The 21,518-nt window shown below is 32.9% G+C and overlaps 2 protein-coding genes across 2 annotated transcripts in view; one reads left to right on the forward strand and one right to left on the reverse strand.

Annotated features, from left to right (window-relative positions):
- Positions 1–4,428, forward strand: part of LOC145692976 (propionyl-CoA carboxylase beta chain, mitochondrial-like) — a 46,725-nt gene extending 42,297 nt beyond the window's left edge. Inside the window, exon 10 of the mRNA XM_081768598.1 lies at positions 2,243–4,428. Coding sequence (XP_081624724.1) covers positions 2,243–2,364 — 122 coding nt within the window. The 3' untranslated portion in view covers positions 2,365–4,428. The remainder of the gene's footprint in view (positions 1–2,242) is intronic.
- Positions 4,429–14,539: 10,111 nt separating this feature from the next.
- Positions 14,540–21,518, reverse strand: part of Pka-C3 (Protein kinase, cAMP-dependent, catalytic subunit 3) — a 429,462-nt gene continuing 422,483 nt past the window's right edge. The window contains exons 5-8 of the mRNA XM_081768599.1: positions 20,997–21,088; positions 18,523–18,704; positions 17,084–17,161; positions 14,540–14,780 (exon numbers count right to left, since the gene is read on the reverse strand). Of these exons, the coding sequence (XP_081624725.1) occupies positions 14,655–14,780; positions 17,084–17,161; positions 18,523–18,704; positions 20,997–21,088 (478 nt within the window). The 3' untranslated portion in view covers positions 14,540–14,654. The remainder of the gene's footprint in view (positions 14,781–17,083; positions 17,162–18,522; positions 18,705–20,996; positions 21,089–21,518) is intronic.

A 21,518-nucleotide genomic window follows, 5' to 3' on the forward strand; every position in this document is an offset into this window, starting at 1 on the left:
ATGCTAACATTACACATGCTTTCCTTTTTGTGCGTATTCACCCGTTCGAGCCCAATACTTTCCTTGTAAGTACTTCGAAGAGTGCTTGAGTTTTCTAGAAGTGATAATAATAACGTACGACACCTCGTTCCTACGGTTCCGATTTGAATGTTCAAGTAATTCTCAAGGCATTTTAAGTAAGCTTTTAATTATTATTGTGTTGTGTAGATATGTATTAAGAGTGAACTAAAATTACCCCGGGCGAAGTTCTGGCTCTCTTGCAATCGTTATCTTCACATAAATCACTTGGCCCCGATAACATTGGTTCTCTCTTTCTCAACAAAACTGCTTCAGTTACTGCGGTTTCTCTATCTATCTTATTCAATAGATGCTTCAAGGAAGGGTATTATCCAACCAGTTGGAAACTAACTCACGCGACCCCAATATATAAATCTGGACTTAAGATCATGTATCTTCCTATAGGCCAATATCTCTTGTTTTTGTAATAACAATTATCTGCGAAAAAATAATCAAAGACAGGCTACTTAAATTCACCTCACCTTACATCCACAGTTCTCAGCACGGCTTTCTACCGAAAAGCTCAAGTCTCTCAAACTTAAGTACTCTTCTTTCCTGTGCAGTCAAATGCATGAATAACAATACTCGATTAGATATTATCTACTTTGTTCTCTCGAAGACCTTTGATTCTGTCAGTAACATACATCTTCTTCATAAGCTTTCCAATAGATTCAATGTACCTGGCAAATTTCTCTCTTTAATCACCAGCTACTTGAAGAACCGTAAGCAGAGAGTTATTCTTTCAAGGGCGACTTCTAACCCCCCCCCCCCCCAACCCGTGATCAGGGAGTGTACTTGGGCTCCTGCTATTTGTCCTGTATATAAATGATCTCTACTCGCACTTATCAGCTCATCGTAGTGGCCTGCTTTTTGCTGACGATTGTAAGTTATACACAGAAATATCATGTCTCTATGACACAATTGCCTACGGGAAGACAAATTACCTTATAGGCTGGTGTGAAATATGGCACTTGAAACTCAACAGTAAGAAGTGTGACAGTATTACTATTACTTTGAAAAAGTCTCCTGTTCCCTCCACATACCATATCAACGATTCCCCTATCACACATTCTGCTAGTCATAACGATCTTGGTGTCATCTTTGATTCAAAACTCACCTTCTCTGACCACATATCCTCAATACTAAAGAATTCAATGCGCATGTTGGGACTTCTTTATCGATTTACTGAGCTACGCACTGTTTCGTCATTAGCAACTTTTTATAAAACTTTAATATCACCTAAGATCGAATACTGCTCTCCCATATGGGCCATGGCAGCACCTACACATCTGTCCAGACTTGATTCTATTCTCAATTTCTTTATTGGTATAGTCCGTTTTCGTGTTCCTGCACTTCGAATATTATCTAAGAAGGAACTCTTGCAACGTCTTAATATCCAGACTCCGGAAGTACACAGAATTATCTCTGACCTGAAATATCTCTTTAAAATAGTTAATGTAAACTTAAGATCGGAAGCATTACTTTAGGAACTATCTTTACGTGTTCCTTCCCGCGTAACCTGAAATACCCACCTATTCCATCTTGTTTGTCCTAGGTTGACAGTTATACAGAAATCTTTTTTACAGAATACCAAACTTATAAGCAAGTAACACCTGATATGGACTTTTTTTGAGCTACCCGGTGTGTGAAAGAGCAGTTAAACGAGTTTTGACGGAGTAATATTACATTTACACTCTTTTTTTTCACTGTTTATGTTGTTGTTCTTTTTTTTTTACTTTCTTTCTTTTGTTAACATTTCCCTGTGTGAAATGGCAAAGTTATGCTGTATCTGGGAATTTGTTCAATAAATAAATAAATTAAAATGTAGTATGTATATGTATGTTGAATCTTCGCAGAGACAGTAATTAGAATACTTATTTCTAATCGTGTTCTAATATCTGCACATGTGATTACCCTGATAAAAAAAAAAGTATAAATTGTAAACATGATTTTGAGGCGACTTACTTTGAATTAAAAATTCTATAAAACTCATTCATTCAATTTAATCAACGATGGTATATATAACAAAAAAGGCCATTCCATTGGTTTGTATAAACTTAAAAAAAATAAAACAAAAATAAATCTAGAAACAGTTTTAATGTAACTCGAATGTCAATGTACCGAACTGTTACATAAAGAAAATATTCTTTGTTGTATTGTCAGCAACATTTTTGTTCTTTTGTAGGTTTTGTTGACGACATCATTGAACCACGTACAACAAGATGGAGGATCTGCAGGGATTTGGATTTACTTGCATCGAAATCACTAAAGAATATTCCAAGGAAACATGGAAATATTCCTTTGTAAATACAAGTAGCGTGTGTATATATATATACACAAAACTGGAAGCAAGAATCTCTCCACCTTTGGTTGTACTGCAACGTTGAAGAACACAACATAAAAAAGGAACATATCAATATCAGTGCAAATTACGCTAGTCATGAACTGGGAAATTATATCACTGTTTTCCTTAGTATCCTAATGTCTTTTCGCTACTTTCGGATTCTGTCTTAAATATTACCACTTGTTATTATTCCAGATTTCATATTGTCGTAATTCTCTTGAATGTACAAAGTTTTTTGGTCTTCTGTGAAGTATTTATCCTAACCACGCGTAAAATATATGTACGGTATCCGATCCGTATTTTTAAAAATGACTTTAAGGAACACAACATATTACTACCGGTACCAGTGAAAATCACACTAGTCACGAACTGAGAAATTATATCACTCGTTTTCGATAGTACTTAAGCTAAGAGAAAGACAATATGGTTTTCTTTAACAATTTCGATTTTTGTGAATACGATTTGTGAAACACGGGTAATGGTTATACTGATTTGCATATTGTCGATTATATATATATAGATTAGTCACATATATCACGAAATTCTCTTATGATCGTTTTATGTGACCAAAATGGACAATATTTAAATGTATAGTTAGTGTTAATAAGTTTGTGTAATATAGTTGCTACCCGTCTTCCATAAATCATACTAGAAAAATCGAAATGGCTACAGAAAACCTTCCAATGTCTTTTCCCTTAGCTCGGGTATGTATATTTACATTCAAGAGTGGGCCTTGAGTTATAGCTTACTCTCCCTTGTTCTTCAAATTTACATTGAATAAAATTATGCTAACGCCATTGATTGTACACAGTAAAATATGATCGTGATGATTCAACACAATGGCTCGGTGTTACCCTAGTTGTGTTAAATTTTGCCACATGTCTGGTGTTATTTCGACTCCATTGGATTTTGGAGCAAATGTTAAAATAGTAGTCGTTAAATCAACTACCTGACGTGTTTTTTCTAAGTTGAAATAGACCGAGAACAAGTGACAGCACTCCTACTAATGAAAATTTTATTAGAAAATTTATAGCTTACTAAACCATTTACTTGAAAGATTACAGAAACTATAATACACTTTTCGTTACTTAGTATAAATATTAAATATACCGCGTAAAGCTTTGTTCATAGCTAATAATAATAATATAAATTCTCAACGTCAACTACATAGATATTTATGATATCCGTGCAAGGCAATTTGCACGCAAAAAGTTATATTATGGTTGTATCTTTCTGATACACAGTATTTTGAGTCAGTTGTGATACCTCTGGTAAGTCATTGTTCTTAGTAAATTAAAGATTCGTCTGATTGGTGACGAATAATACATTTACCGTAACGGCTTGCGTTCAGCTTGCTAGCTAGGGTATTACTATTAAAACAAGGTGTGTGTGTGTGTATTGAAATAACACAGAGTCTTTGTTAACCGCAATACCGGCCCGTTGATGTTGAAATAGCACGCTATTGTGTTAATCATGCTGGGACCGCTGATCTGTATTAAAATTGCGTTGTATTAACAGTCTCATTCTTTGCTGTGTACTTTACAATGGACAAAATGGTACATGGGCGTGTGCAGGCCCCGTGACCAAATCCTGGATCCACGCTCGTGATCTATAGAACCGCTTGGGGCCCGAAAGCTAAGTGTGTGTTGTACGTTCAGTGTCTGTGTTCTAAACAATCATAGAAATATTGTATAGAGCACACACACTAGCGGAAAGATATGGGGTATACTTATCTTTAGATCTACAATCTGAAAAGAAGATGAAAATAAGATTCCTTAGCTGCATTCTGGAACTGTGTGTTTTCAAATATTTTCTTGTATAAATAACTGAGAAACTGAGAACTGATTTTCTTGTGTGAAATCTTTTATTTCCAATATTGGATTCTTAAACAAAAGCACCACCACTGGTTGGATGTGGCTTTTGTGATTGTTTGTTACATGACAAATCAATACAAATTATTTTTATACGTTAATGTTAATGAACTTTACTATTTGTTGAAAATATAAATAAATATAATGAACTAAGTATAGTAAAAGTTTTTTTTTCAATATATATATTCCAATAGTGGGTACATAACAAGCAATTTTTTTCTCCGAAATTAAGTAATTTTGTTCCCTATTTTCATTTCAAAAATTACTAAGGTAATCCCGATTTCGTATGGCTCACATGATTACTATAACGAATATGTGTCTGGAAGCAGGACTGCCCCTGTATTTCATGGGACTCTAAATACACTTTCTGTGACCCTCTCCAATGTCGCCAGTAGTGTTACAGTTACAAGCTGTATTTGTATGAAAACACTGAGATACGATGTCTTCAAATTGTAACAATTCAAAAATTGCTAAATTTCTGTATTTTAAACTCAGTCATAACTTTAGTGATCGTTTATTTGGTATTATCGTTTTCACATAATATTCAAATATGTGATTTGCAGATCACTTGTTTAGATAGCAGTACAGTAATCTTCGCCAATAGAGCACAGTCAAATTCAGTACTGCGGAAGCTTTATTTCTCGAGTTCCGCAAAAGTTTATTTCTGTTTTCTCATCTTGTAGGAAAATGTTTCAACGAAACCGCTGCTAATTACTTATTCTGTGAAATATATCTAATTATAATTAACCATATTACAGATAATACTACTTGGAAATAAACACCTTGTACAGAAACTGCAACATGAGCATGTAAGTTTATTGTGAAATGACGAAGTCTTTTGCTCCGAAATAAGTGTGCAGGGGAGGACGCCGAGGTTTCTACTGGCGTGATTCGTGCCACTTAGACGTTATGTTGATTCCCTGCGCTGATAGGCGTAGTTTCACAATAAACTTACATGCTCATGTTGCAGGTTTTTTTGCTGTGGACTGTGCCTAGGTATTTTGTATCCACAATGAGGCGTACAAAAATATTGTAAAAATTACGAAATCATGATTGGGAAGACGTGTTTCAACATAAAAACAAACCAGAACATTTTTACGAGAATGTCTCTGTGCTTGTTTGTTAAAGAATTAATATAATATATATGATGTGGTTATTTTGAAGTTAAGTGGATCATTGAACTTTATTAGATGCGATTTGATTCATTTTCAGTTGTCATCACTTGTTCCAATTTTAAAGCATTTGCTGTTTACTAGCAGGTTACTAAGAACCAGTTGTATTTATTTATTATTTTTATATATAGCCACAAAAGACAAAAATGAGTATACACAATTTTTTCTAGGGAAAAGTTTTTTATTTACATATTGATCGGACACATTTAAAAGAGAAAAAAACAAATTGTTAATTAATTTGCAACATTTTTTGAGTGTACTATTCATAAAGATAACAAATATGTGTGTACAGACAACAATTTTGAACATTGTATAGTAATGTTCCGAACTTAGATTTTTATTATTATTATTATTATTTTGAAGACATTGAAAAGCTGAAGAATGAAGTTTAAAATAACAGAAAGCAAGGTTATTAATTTTGCTAATTTCTTCTCTTGCTAGTGAACTCAAAACAAGGTTTATAAATTTTACAAAATAGAGTGATTGGTTTTTACAGTCAGACAAAGTAGTGGTGATATATGCTGCTCGTTATCGCGATATATATATATATATATATATATCCATTTCCAGCACTTCGTTTGTTTCCATGATGAACAATAGATGACATTACCTTACCCCTGTCTCCAATGTACTTTTTATGAAGCGGCAATATTCAAAATAATTCAACTGAATTTTAAGAGTTGAATATTCATACTTCGCTCCCAAAACAAATTGAATCATTAATCAGAGGATAATTCATGCACTTTTTTAATAAGTTTGTTCTATTCTTTGTAGAGTGTACTTAACTTTACGCTTCAGAAACAAGTGAGATACTGTTATTAAAGAGAAGAAACTAAATATTAAAAAACAAACTGCACAGATTATTCTCTGATTAATTATTTAATTTGTTTGTTATTTGGCAGCGTTTGAAAATTAATCTCTTAACCTGATTGAATTATGGTAACATATTGTTGCTTCATACAAAATATATAGAGAAAACGTGCTGCCATCTGTTGGTTAATAGCTATCTTTAAAATCACCTTAAATGAAGCTTCTGTGCACTTATTTCATGTTTCAATCACCGTGTACTAATCGAAAACCGAGAAATGTCTTAACAATAAGAAAGGCTGTTTTTTTGCACTTTTCGTACAATTCCATCTATTGACAAAAACAGAAAATACGTGAAGTTTACGTGCGAAAGAATCCTTCTCAGTATTAACATCCGCACTTCTCTCATTTGGGGAAAAAAGTAGAATATACGTGAAAGTTCACCAGTAAACTAACCGTGAAGTCTTAAATAAAGACATTAGATAAATAAAGCATCATCAATAGGAAATAGCTTTCTTCCGCCAATAGTATGCACTCATCGGTTCCGAGTGCCCTCAGAAAGTTTGATAAACCTTCTGAATTTATTTTTGTATACTTTTAAAATATGTATGAGCACGGGTGTCTCAGGCGAAAGGGGGGGGGGGGCGGAGGGGACACATTCCTTCCAAGAATTTTTTTTGCGAAAGAGGAAATAGATGAAGGTTTAAATAATAAAAGAAGTAAAGAAATAGGAAAAACACATTAATATTTGTTATTTAGTAGCAGTATTATACTGTGTATACTTATATACAATTTGTCTTCTGAGGAGAAGTTGTCTCTTGAGTGCCGTGGAAGTAAGTCGAGAGGGGTAGAGAGGTAATTAGTAGTAGTCAAGAGAGGTAATTAATGAGTAGTATTAAACTATATATTAGCTATGTCAAGACTGAAGAAGTGGAACATCAATGGTTAAAAAAAAAAAAAAAAAAAAAAAAAAAAAAAAACCGCAGAAGTTGTTAGAACATCTACTGACTGAGTTTGGAATCCTACTGAAAACTGTATTTAGCAAGAACAGTAGAAGACAACAAGTTAGGTATCGAAAAGTTTAAATATGAGGAAGTTGAAGCAGATTTGTTTGAAATTTCAAAGAAAAGTATATTATTCAGAGAAAGTAAATCTAGGAAATAACTAGTGTAGGAGCATTTTGAACTTCAAGAGTAAAAGTAGATATTATGAAGGCAGCACAGGTAACAAGAATGGGTTATAGAAGAAACTTTGGAAAATTATGTTAAAAAGTATGGAAACAAAATTGCACTGAAGAATATAAAATATGTAGAAAGCTGAATGCGAAAGGGAAATCGACAAAAGTGGGTACATTATGCGTAGAGGTGACAAGAGGAAGGATAGAAAAATTGGAAAAATGTGTATGGAGGTAAATTCAATGCAAATAGAAGGGTAGCAAGGATAAGCTACTACTATAATATGGAAACTAAGCATGGAAATGAATCTTTAACGGGCATCTTGAGATGAAGGAAAGAATACATTGAGTTCGGAGTCGTATGACAAAAAGAATGAACTGTGTGCTTTCAGCATTAAAAAAGTAGTAGTAGTAGCAATATGCAATACTACTAGTAGTAGTAGGAATATACGATACTAAGGAACAAGTTCAAGACTATATAGCGAAATGAAGAATGGAAAGATAGATATACTACTTATTGCGTGTTTTAAGAACAGAAGAAAAGCAGAAATATTCGGAATTAATAATAAAATAATGAGAGTCGTCATAAGATTTCCTACAGAGATTAAAGATTTCATTAGCTAAAAAATGATATTAGAACTATAGAACTACTACTGGAACCACATCTAAAACCACATAGAAGAATTCACGAACCTGGCCCAAAGTTGGTATACAAGATAAAGGCAAGTGTTTGGTACTGTTTCCAATATAGCACATCCTGAACGTATTACTCAACATGTTAAGAGTATTCATCTTAATAGAACGTGTAACCACTGCAAGTGGCCACATAATTGTTTGGACATGTAGCCAGTTAGATGCTGTAGGCTTTGTCTGTCTTCGGAGACCGTTCTTTTTAGAGCTTGCTGGTGGTCAGGCGCCGTTCCATCATGCCTCTTATATGCTTGATAAAATTTAGGTTTTGGAGACCTGGCAGGCCATAGTTGAAGGTGTATACCGGGGAGAGCACACTGAATTCATCTGGGGGTATGAGGACACGCGATATGCTGCGGAACGATAGGGTCCCAGAAAATGTTCAGATAAGATCAGAGGACAAGATTGACAACATCACGTACTAACAGTATTTCGCCGAATGAAGACCAGAAACCAGAAAACGGGATCAAATACTAGAAATTGAAATGTGGATCCTATATGACGAATGATAACATGCTGGATTTTCTTCTCTTACCTACAGGTTTACATACGCACATAGAACTGTGTTTAAGACAGAAACTACTCTCATGGCTGAATACCACCACTCTTCATTCGCTGGCCACTGCAGTATTTCCTGATATCATAAAAAAACGTTCTTGGCAATGATCAAATATAAAGAGTGATCGTGCGAAAATAATGCAGTATGGTATATCAATATTCAATAGTTGATTGTTTTGTGTTCATACTTTCACTCAGTTTAGTGTTCGGAGGACCTCGGTGACTGATTTCACTGGCGATCGCCGTTCTGTTAGTTAGATGGCCCAAATAATCCTTCTTTCTAGGAGCGCTTCAGTACGTCGCGGAGGCACTGAACAGGGCATTTTCGTAATAGGAACCCTTGCTTCCGATCGTGTATGCCACCAATGGACCACCAACGCGACATAACACTCAAGTGGCAATTCAACGAACGATCATCCGGCCCCTCGCTGTCTCAGCGTATGTCTGAACGATATATATTTGCTGGCGTCGTCCTGGGAATGATCCACACTGAACTACACTCGTTTCGTTGCCCAAACAACCTTGATACTAGCAGCAGCATGCACTGTATGCACATTACTATTAACGTGCATTTACGATAGTCGGTGTGTTTGATACGAAGATCAGCATGTTCACAACAGACACTTCTATGAGTGAAAATTTAATGCAATTTACTGTATATTGACAGATCTAAAATGCTTTAACACCAGTGTCATAGTTTCACATCAGATGCAGCAAAAATTCAGCTTTAAATATTAAAAACTTTAAATGGAAGAAATAGTAAGGAACTTGAATAGTTATGTTTTGAAAGGAGTCAGAGCACAAATACGCAATTAGTTTCCATCGAATATAGTTGAAATCTTTGCTTGAAGTGAGCAATCTGAAAGATGTATGGAATGAAATGAAAGACCAAACCCGGAAGATATTCATATATGAACCAACCATAAAAGTTGAAATACAAGAAATGACATAGAATAATGAAGTTGGAAAAGGAGATCTTCAAATATATTGTCTTTCAGTAGTATTATTTACTATCTAGAACAGCGAAGAAAAGTTTGGTTATAGAACATGTTAATTTGGTAAGAACTAGAAGCACTAATGTACTTGCTTTTTGTATGAAATGGCTACGGAATCTTAATCAAAAATTAATGTGATGTCAAACGAGATAACTGTGAAAATAATATGAATTAAAATAAATATAGAGAAGATTAAAACAATTTTGACTAGGATTATTGAGACTTATAACAATTGTAGTAGAATAACTGGCTAGTTTTCAATGCTGCGAGTGTATTACAATGTAAACGAAAAATAAAAAGCAATATGAAAAATTGTGAAACATCTTTAAGAGAGATAAAAAAGGAAGATAAAGAAACATGAAATGAATAGGATAATTCCTACATCAGGATGAAGATCCCTATGGATCATAGCATATAGAAACTTATAAATATGTAACAAGTGAACAATATATAATGATTAATTGTAGTAGTAGAGGTAGTAACCCGTTCCCGCTAGCTCAAATAGCTTCCAATTTGCCTCACGATTGTGACGTAAATTTAGTTGCGGGTCTATAATCATCTTTTGCTCACGTCATTCTCCTTAATTTTTACACACCAAAGACACCCATGTGTGTAAGTATGGGAGTATGAGAAGTGTTACCTCTGTCTGTCTGCCGACAAGTATCAAAACAAAAACTGTAAGAGAGAGAGGGAGAGAGCAATAGCATTTTGCTATTATATTTAGCGTTCCAAGGATGTTTCCTGCATTAAAACCGAAAATGATAGGAGTTTACCACTCCCGGTCTTAAAATTGGATTCCTGTAGAGCAAAACCGGAGTGGGTGTAGTGTCCCAAGTTGTTTATGCTTCTATTAAAACCAGAAATGGTATGTCTCTCTTCCGATTTAAATTTGGATGTGTATAGTTTGGAAATTACTGTGGTTTCATAGCGTGAAACTCGCTTGTTTTTAGAAAATACACTTGCATACGTAATTAATTGCTTCAAACACTCTAAAGCTCAATTTTTGACGACCATGTACTATACATACAAAGAATTTTAACAGCTCATGTTAAAAGTTGTCTCAAAACTATATAGTTTATGAGTGTTTGCTTAGAACAAAGCGGGTCGTCGTTATGATAACCGAGCAGAATTGGTTTACCACTTGCCCAACCTTTCACTACTTGGTAAAAGCTGTTAAAATGTATTCAGTAACAACACATTTTCAATTAATTTACAAAAATATTCAAAGGCCCAAATATTTTTAATGTATTTAAAAAAAGCTTCGTAACAAATATCATTTTTCTAATTTATTTATGTAGCAATAAAACATATATATCTTGTTTTGGTCCTCTTGAAAAGTTAAAGATTTCGATATACATACAACAATAATGTATCAGAATAAAACTTAGGATTTTCAGTTTAACGTTCAACGTTATGCCCTTTTGGCTAAGGAGGACTACGAATCCATGAACCGTACCAGTCAGTAATAAATCAGGGCTTGAAGTTTCTTGAGTTTCAGAGTTTGGTACTGGATGATTTCATGTATGGAATTAATATACACAGAGAGAGTATACCAATTAATTTAATTCAAAACTATTTCGTTTGTCACCGTATAATCAAGGTTGGATCTGTTTTTGTTTAATTTACAGGACCTCATAGCACTTGCGTTTAGGATCAGTCAGTTTCTTCACTTGAGTTGTAAAAACAATGGACATATTTCTTGCGAACTATATTTTTCCAGATTCTTACGATCTTAAGACCTTGTTTTGATTCAGCGTGTCGTCACTATTTACGGGAATTATGACTCATATCCGCCCGTATAACAACTTTTACCATCGTAACGGATTTATCTTAAATACCCCTTTAATGTGTATTAGATTATTATTAATTTTTAGTGGCATATTTAAGAGAGATTTTTCTAGTGAAAGTAATTAATGTTATTTATCAAACTGTTTTTCATTGATCAGTAAATAATTCTGTATTAGATAGGGTGTACGCAAACTGATTACAACAGCAGTCAAGTAAAACAACGAGTAAACGTCATATTTATGTGTATATTTCTATAAAAGTTCCACAGAAATGGTCTATACTGCACAAGTTCGTGCTTATGAGGAAAATATATACATAAAGAACTAATGAAAACAAAGTTTCGAAAGCATTTTGGGAGAGTGTATTTTGTGGTGAACTTACAAGCTCAGCGAAACAAAGTAAATATGAAATGCATGGTGATATTCCATACGAATCAACACAGCACAATTTTAGCATAGGAATGGGAGGAATTCAGATATGATTACTACCTATCCTTTACTTTCAGTTCCATAATGAAACACTCAAAAAGTAGAAATGGATTGATTTCAGGGGTGGCTATATATACCTATATAATCGTGCTCAATGTGGATTCCCAGTACTTTTTAGCAGTGTTACCTTTCACCTTCAGTATATTGAAATTCCCTCTGGGGGAAATCTGCATAATCACTAATTGATTTAACATTATATTGTGGAAGGGTGCAAGTGAAAAATCGCACAACGTATTGTGATATACTTGGGTATATTGGCATATTAAAATTAAATTCTATGTTGTTAGTCCAACAAAGCAATAGCCGACCAGACTTTTTTTTTAAGTGATATGTCCTAGTCGCATTGGTTCCCATTGTGTTATTTCCATCCTTGTAGATCAGGGTTCGTTACCGCATAATTCAGACAGATGTCCTAAGTGTCCCATAATACCTCATGATGTTGATTCAACGAGGAAAACTGCCCTGATATTGTTAAGTTAGTAAGACCAAATAAAAGAAAAACAGTTACACATCATTTATGATTTGTCGAAAATATTCTTTATTTCTCTTTGGGAGTCTAGTTCATAATTGTTTAAAGCACTCCTAAGCCAACAATTTTACATATGCTTTTCGCAATATTGTCAGTTGTTGAGAGTCCGTATTGTTTGTAAGTAATTTCAGAAATAATAACTTTCTACTGTATGAGACTCTTTTCAATTGTATATACAGTACAAAGCGACCATACTGTGTGTTTTCATTGCTATAAACAAAACATATTGTTCAGTCATTTCAATATACTGTAATTTCAATTAATACAGCAAGAATTGTCCTATAGTCGGCCACAGATAATTGCATTTTCCATGGAATGGATTTCAAAAATACAATATTGGGAAGTATCTAATCTATTTTTTTAAGTAAGGTATGTGTTCATCATTACGTGGAAAAATAAATTTCGATAATTTTAGGAATCTTTTTTCACGCTTCATGAATATGCGTGTTAGTGAAGGCTGCTTACCGAAATTACACACAAAATTACTTACTTACAGAGTTTAACGTAACAATGACTTGTCAATTGTATTTGAACGTAATTTCTTGTAAAGATAAGCATTTATCATTCATATTCAACATATACATATGTTTCCTGCTATGAAGCCTGTCTTTTTATTCACGTGTAAAAAGTTTTAAATAGTACGAACTGAATTAAAAGGGATACATTTGCAGCAAGCTAAAAGTTCAAAATTGCTACTGATGTAATTAAGACAGTCTACCACAATTTCGTTTTCAAAAGCCAATGAGGGAAAAATATATATATAAAGAAAATTGGTTGAATATGTATTATTTTATCAACAACAAAAACAATATTTATTCGATTTTTTACGATTATTTGCGTTTTGAATACATGTATAAAAATTTGCATTGCTATCAATAATTCAGAGCTAATATATTACAGTTCACTTACTTCTTCTTATTTTCGCAAGCATTTATTTCAATTCCTAAAATTCGCTCCCAGACTTACTTTATTTAAAGTTGTACAGCTCGCACAGGCGAAGAAACAGAAAGCAAATAAATAATAATTAGAAAAAAGAAACAATTATATAATATATATATATATATATATATATATATATATATATATACATAATACAAAACATAGTCTATATAATATATTTATTCAATGTATGTATTAACACTTCTTTTTTCTTAATTTCAACAATAATATGTTTACTCTATATAATTACATTATTGATACCTCAGTTTTTTCTTTTCTTAGGGAAAAAAAAGAATAACTCAACGATTTCCTTTAAAAGGGACTATGTGCATTCATTAAATTGCAATCATAACTATTCAAATTAAAACTTGTGTTATCTACAAAATTTACACAACTTCTAAAGTTATCCAGTTTCTAAATGAAAGATTTATTTTTCCTCTCTATATGTATATTTACACACAGACACGCACTCTCACACACACATTGTTAATACTTTTTGTTTCTCTTTTTTTTTTTTATCGCTACCGTTTCTAAAAAAAAAACACGTAAATCAAAACTGAAGCAAGTATTACCTGTTTCTACATATAAGTTCATTATAATTATATACTGATATGCTACATAGTGACTTTTTTTTCGTCTCAACAACTATAATAATAATAATCATCATCATATAATATGTACAACTATCACAGGCTACAAAAATCATTAACGCAAAAAAACTAACAGAAATGCAATCTTTGTAGGAAACTGGTTTTTGTTTTTTATCTTCTATATATAGTTTTGTACAAACATTGCTTTCTCTTTTTTTTGTTCTCCTAAGTTACATTTGCTTTTCTAATTTCAATTCATTTTTACTGTATGTGCAACTACAGGTTAATCCAAACAATCCAGGACGATGTAGATGGTGTTTGACTCATTTCTTAAATAATAATAATAATAATACGTGATAACTTCTTTATTAAAAAAAAATGGAACTTAATACCTGTTTTCATTTTATTTCTTTTATTTATTTGTTCTACTGGAGTTATCAAATTCACTTGTACTTCTTGTGCAAACTGTCTACTCTCCAACATTTTTTTAACTCTATTATTATTTATACAGTATCACAAGTAATAAAGATTAATTAGTATATATATTTATTTATTTATATATATATATGTACACAACTATATTCTTATTTATTTAGTCAGTACTTTTCTTTTTCTTCAGTCACAGCACACTTGCTTATTTGTTTTCTCGCTTTCAAAAGTCTTCAAACATTTTTTGTTCCGTTTCGCCAACTGATGGTGCCTTTTTCCAGTCTGTTTCCGGGTAATCGTCGAAATTTCGCGTATCTCCATCATAACTTACTCTAGGAACGATTGGTGGCTGTAAAGGAAGAAAAAAATCATAGTATAAGTTATATTTTTTAAATGTGGTCTCGATTGTCTTATTCTAAAATACAGTGTTACTGTATTTATGTGTACTATTTATTTATCAGCAAATGTACCCGGATATCTCCGCGGCAGTCAGCGCTTTACAGCACTTTCCTCTATGTCGCCTATATTGAATTTGTATAAGTGAATAATAGATTATAGAATAGAATAAAATAGAATATTTTATTGTCATTGAGCTTTACACGCAATAGAGAACGTCCGAATGAGATACACTATAGATATAAGGAAAAAAAGTAATCGTAACATACAGACAGTCAGTTGCTGGTTAAGAGGATAATGAACAGATTAATAATATTTGAAATAAAGTGACACTGCGAATTACGACACAGTTTCTTTACATTCAGTCAACTTTTGAATCGAGTAAGGATTGCTGTTACAAACATGTGGAAGTGCACCATTGAAACAGGAAAAAGAACTTCTTATGAAAGGGAAGGATATGTTCCCCCCCCACCTTCACAATATTTGTATCAAATGTGTTATGAAGCACTGTGGCACTGTTCACAATTACTTCCTACACTTTCAACACAAACAATTAGTCAATAAATTATTTTTCCTATTTCAGTGATTCACTTCCACATGTTTGTAACAGCAATCCTGAAACAAAGGAATGAAAATAACATGTATCAATGTTGCTATATATAAATTTAGAAACATCCATACTGACTAACAAGAATAATGGCCTGTATTGCATACTGTTCGGGAATGTAATACCTGTCTAAATAACTCGAAAGGTGAATAATTGTGTAAATTCAAGTGAACACATCAAAAAACAAATGAAGTTAAATATAAATTCCTTTGATGTTGCAGGTAAATAGCTACAGGCAAATGGTTATCGATCTGAACTCAGTTATTCAGGTGGTCAATATCTTGCAATGTTTGGTTTATGTTGAATTTTGAATCGGATCTCATTGGGTGCCCAAAATGTAACTTTGTGTTGTTTTAGGGCACATTTGAGACTAGAATCAGGACAATTTTGAACAAATTCACAGGGACATTTCTGTGCGAAATTCAAATTCAAATTTTATTTTGAATTTTTGAAGTATTTTTAATTGTACAGGTTTTTCCAATATAGTGCAACTTGTAGAACAATCTTTTTAATGGTGTTTGTTCTGTCTCCAGTGCATATAGTAACCATTTTATGACAATTTTTGATAATCAGTGTAACAGAAAAAATGTCACTTTTTGACATTTTTGAATACCCTGTATGGGGACAATTTCAGGAGGAGAGGGCTAATAGTTGGGATTCTTTTCATCCCCCACTGTAATAAAGCTGTGCACTAATTTTACAAAAATCTAAGATGGTCAGGTCAGATTTTGTCATTTCATTGGTTGATTTCACATGGAATCTCCCTATATCAATTTTCTTACACCATCTAATATTATTTCGTTCCTAAATATATTTGCAAGGTTTTGCTTAGTGTAAAGTAACACTTGATAAATATATACATTAACTACTGTAATTATCTTAAGCCTGATAAATAGTGATTTACAGTGTTCTTTATCATGTGTTCCATGTTCGTATTCCATGGAAAAAACTTTTCTTCCAGCAGTATCCTCTGATATTTAGAAAGCTTCTCATTCCAGCAGCATTCTCCTATCTTTTAGAAGCCTTTCTTTGCAGAAGTTAAAAAAAAGAAGAAGAAAAATAATTTCCATGTGTATCCGTCATATGAATTCGTGTAGATGAATATTCATATTCTCTGATCCCAAGCCAATCACTTTCCATATGTCAAAAGTACTTTTACGTATAGTAGTAATGGTAAAATTAACATAAAAATAATGAAAAAGAAACTTTCAATTATCCTTTTCCAACCACTTCCTCTTACGGTTAGAGAAATAATTCTGCAAATTCATGCCTTATCTACAGTCTACGATTTATACACAAAATTTGAAGGCTAAGCGATTTTAGAGATCTGTTGTTCAGTGATAAAGGGGCCACTTAAGTTTGGGATCCATAGACAATCAGACCTATGACTAGAAGTAACCCGGACAGGTGATTAGTTGGTTGATTCAGACTTTAGTTTCCCTTTCAGCAATGAGGCCATATGAGACGTACACCTACAGCTTAACGTAGAATCCGAACCACATGCGCTCCCACCGGAAATCAAACTGGGTGTCCCGTGCCAAAAGTGCGCATGCAACTATATAGCCACGAGATAGCTTTCCACTTATTGTACTTGAGTTTATATAAGAGTGTAAATAAAAATAAAATGATATACTGTACTAATAACTTACCTTTACTTTCTTATAATATACATCTTGCCACTCTATTGCCTTAAACCACCTATGCCTCTTCACGTCCTCAGCACCATTCTGTCAAGAAAGAAAGAAAAAAAATATATATATATAGGTTTTGGCATAATACGGATAATAATATTAAATAAATTCCCTTGAGTTAACCCAATCAACGTCTCTAATCGTCCAGACTGCTTTTAGTTAGCTGATACATTTTGATCTAATCTCCTTTCATCGCCACTACTTCTACTTCTGGTTATCTATACTGAATTCTCTACCTCGTACAGGAGCTCCTCAATTACCTCATAATGCTGTATCAATACTAAAAATGTTTTGTATTCTCTAACATTCGAAACAATATGTGCTAACTATTCGGATATAGTTAATTTAACAATAGTAGATGTCATACTTTCCTTTTATAATTTTTATTTTTAAGAAACTATAAATCTATTACTGTAGACCAATTAATAAATGTACACTCATGTCCAAAATGATTGTCGCATATCTATAACTGTCTTCTTGTAAGAATATAATTTGATAATGATTTTGCAGGGTACTTTTAAAGTTGATACTATGTGTATAATCGGAAAATATATATTGTGGTAAATTTCATAGGAAAAGTATTGTAAATACGAAAATTAAAATGAATAAAACAAAATGTTGCTAAATGGACAAGAAAGTTTTATTTTCGTTTTGTTGTTCTTATTTGCTGCTCTTTTGATATGAAATTTACCACATACATGTCTTTGCCGATTATACACATACTAACATTGTAAAAAAAACACCGGGCGAATTCGTTATCAAATTATATTCCTACAACCACATAATTATAGACATGCGACAATAATTTTGGACATGAGTGTACATAGGCTACTGAGATACTCTTTCACGATGATATTAACTAGGGGCGGCTTTATAATGTAGTCACAAAGTCACGTACCTTCCCAATAAATACGAATACCAGTATCCGAATAGGTCCAATGGTTTTAACTGCATGACAATATTTTAACAATACTCGAGTGGCTCACCTCATCCTCCTAACCTCAATTAAATTCAAAGTCTAATAGAGTGAGTTGGCATTTTTTCAACACTAGAAACTATTTAGTTCACCTACAAACCTAATAGATTCTTTTCTATCTACCAATTATATCAGATATACCATTGAGAACTTGTTTCTTTATTACCACAATCGACCTAGGTGATAGTATTGGTGTACAAAGAGCAATTCCCAATCTGTTAAAGGAGTATTAAGTACAGCAAAGAGTATCTACTTAAACTTCTGTATAAATTAAGCATAATTACATACAGTATACTATTATTGTAAAAAAAAAAAAAATAACATAATTATATGTTAGTTCGGAAATGGATATCATTTGTAACATTTTATTTATTTATTTAGTCATTTATTTCGAAACTAATAGTTTAAGAGTAAAATGTACCTTCATATTTCCTAATCGCTTCGTTCGGTCTTGGACTAGTAACTTCTTAATTAAGTCTTTGGCTACAGGATCCAAATGCCTAGGCCATTCGATCTTGCCTGCAAGAATCTTCTCATATATTCCGAAAGGGTTATCGTCAAAAAAGGGCGGATATCCTGCCAACATTTCGTATATCAAAACACCTGGGAAAATAAAAAAGCAAAGCGCCGTTAATCAACTTTAAAGAATAGCAATTACTTTTTAACATTCCCAACAATAATATCATTAAACACGAGATACACTGGAACTTATGCAGAGTCGTTTCGACGTATGATTAGCGTCATACTAAAGGTCTGACTACTGCAGGAAACATATGTTAGTCGAACTCTTTAGTATGGCACTAATCATGCATCAGAACGACTCTGCATAAGACCCACTTATTTTAAATCTTTTAATTATACTTGTTGTTGCCCCAAGCCTTTGGCTATACATTATAAGGTTAAAATCGTGCATATCTAAATTTTCTTTTTAGTTTGTCCACCAACCAGCATGCGGTTACCCAAATATTAATGTTCCAGTCTAAATGGGCCTTATGCAGAGTCGTTTTGAAGCGCGATTAGTGCTATACTAAAGAGTTCGACTAACATAAGTCTCCTGCACTAGTCAGTAGTTTAGTATGACGCTAATCATTCGTCGAAACGACTCTGCATAAGGCGGAAAATGTTTACGGTCCTTGTCTTAATAATAAACAGCAAAGCACGTTCATGATCAGCTTTCCATTTTCAAATCATTAGATTGACACAATACAGTTTTGTTAAGTTGCAGTTAAATCGTCAGAATAGTGTAGATATGAAAATTGCCTGCACACCAGCGCCATCTCTTGCGTCAGGCAGGAAGCAAACTGGTAGACACATCTATTAGCGCGACTATAATAATTAGAAATTAACGGTATACTGACAAACTGAGATATTTATCTATTATAATAAAGATATTTTAAAGTACCGTAAACTGGAGTTACTTGGAAAATCTGAGGCTATTTAGAAAACTGACTTTTTTTTAAATGGTATAATGAAAGAACTATGACAGATATGTCGTTTCCTTCTAGATTAAGTAGACAACTAAAAGAAGCAATATGGATGGTCACAAGTGCTGTGTCTTATTTATAGACTGGTATAAATATTCTCACAGCAGTTGATACTTATTTGTGTGTTTTTTTTCAATATTCTGTAAATTGTCCCTGTTTCCGTAATGAAAAATAATTTTTATCTGGTTGTGCAAAATATTATTGCTTTCAGAAGTTTCCTAATGAGACGAATTAGTTTTACATTTCTACTTTCTTTTTGGGACAATATATGGCCATTTTTTAATTTCCTCCCGTTTTTCTACTAAAAATAATGATAGACAACAAAGGATTTCAATATGAGAATTTCTACCAGTAGGGCCTAGCTTGGCATTAATTTTGTGAAGTCCTTGACAGTTGGATTGTTCATCCCATTGTTTCAGGCCTTAAAGCCACTTTGAATACACTTGACAGTTGGGTCGATCATAGCATTTGTTACAGATTTTAAAGCCACTCTGAATATCCTTGACAATTGGGAGGGCCATACTATTGGCTTTACAACCACTATCCAAGTTGGCGCATTGCATTAAAAATGTTAAAAGAGTCACATGGTCTAGTCCCAGTAACATGAATCTCTTTTCGAAGGTAAACGAAACGTTGGTGTGGGTATTCATGATGTTAAAAACACCAGTAAAAATACAATAACAGCTTTCAAAATCACTTTAAAGTGTAGACTAGGGACTGTTAGTGGTGCATAGCTTCCCAAAGGTAGGATCTTGAAGATAAGAACACTGGTATTCAACAATTAAGTATGTATACTGGAAGCTATTCACCGCTAACAGTGCCCATTCTACATTTTAAAGTGATTCTGAAAACTGTTATCGTATTTTTACTAGTGTTTTTAACACCACAAATACTCTCCTTTCAATGTCTCGTTTACCTTTGAAAAGAAATATATCTCTGGAATTAGATTAGGTGCACAGGGAAATTGTTTCTACAGAGTTATCGTTTAATCGTTTAATATATATATATATATATATATATATATATATATATATATATATATATATATATATATATATATATATATATATATATATTTGTTGCTAGAAGTCAGTTTCCGACACTGTCTTGACAGCACACCAAGACACACACACACACACACACACACATACCAAATTAACTCAGAAAGGCACTGTTACAGATCAACAGCAATATAGCTAAAATGTTAGTATGCTAACGTCATTTACAATACTAAAGTTTCTGTACAGTATTACCACAACTATCGCACGGTGGCGAATTCTTAAACTTTACTGTCAATTTCGTATTTAGCTCAGTTCCATAGTATTTCCGTTACAGTTACAGTAAATGTAAATTAATTACTTACAAAAAGAGAAACATTTCACTGTATATTATTAGCTATGTGGTCACTTACCTAATGCCCACCAATCCACTGCTTTATTGTGCCCTTTTGACTGAATGATTTCTGGAGCCAGGTACTCAGGAGTTCCACAAAGGGTCCAAGTTCTTTAAAAAAAAAAAAATCATAAATGTCTTCAAGTGCGTTATTGATATTTTCTTTCTACAATATATATATAGCTTTCTGTATAACTATTACTCTTTCTTCATTTTTCATATGTTTAATATTAATTACAATCAAAAATATTTGACTCATATCTTAAGCCATAAGCGGCTATAAACTTACAGTCATTCAAAGAAGTTAATCTAGATTTAAATAAGCTAAATTGGCAACCGCGTTGACTGTTACGAAAGGATTAGTAATACCTTAGATAAGTTGTGTCTACATAAAAAGTACAATTTAAAACAAGAATTTTTTTTATTATATCTGCATAAAAACCAAATGGCTGTCAATTTGGCTTATTTCAAGCTAGATTTAGCTTATTCAAGATGTATTTAGCCTATCTAGATCACAGGTCGGCGGAGTAAAATTAATAAC

The sequence above is a fragment of the Thermobia domestica genome, chromosome 8 (assembly GCF_964235325.1).
Source record: "Thermobia domestica chromosome 8, izTheDome1.hap1.1, whole genome shotgun sequence".
Taxonomy (NCBI): Eukaryota; Metazoa; Arthropoda; class Insecta; order Zygentoma; family Lepismatidae; genus Thermobia; species Thermobia domestica.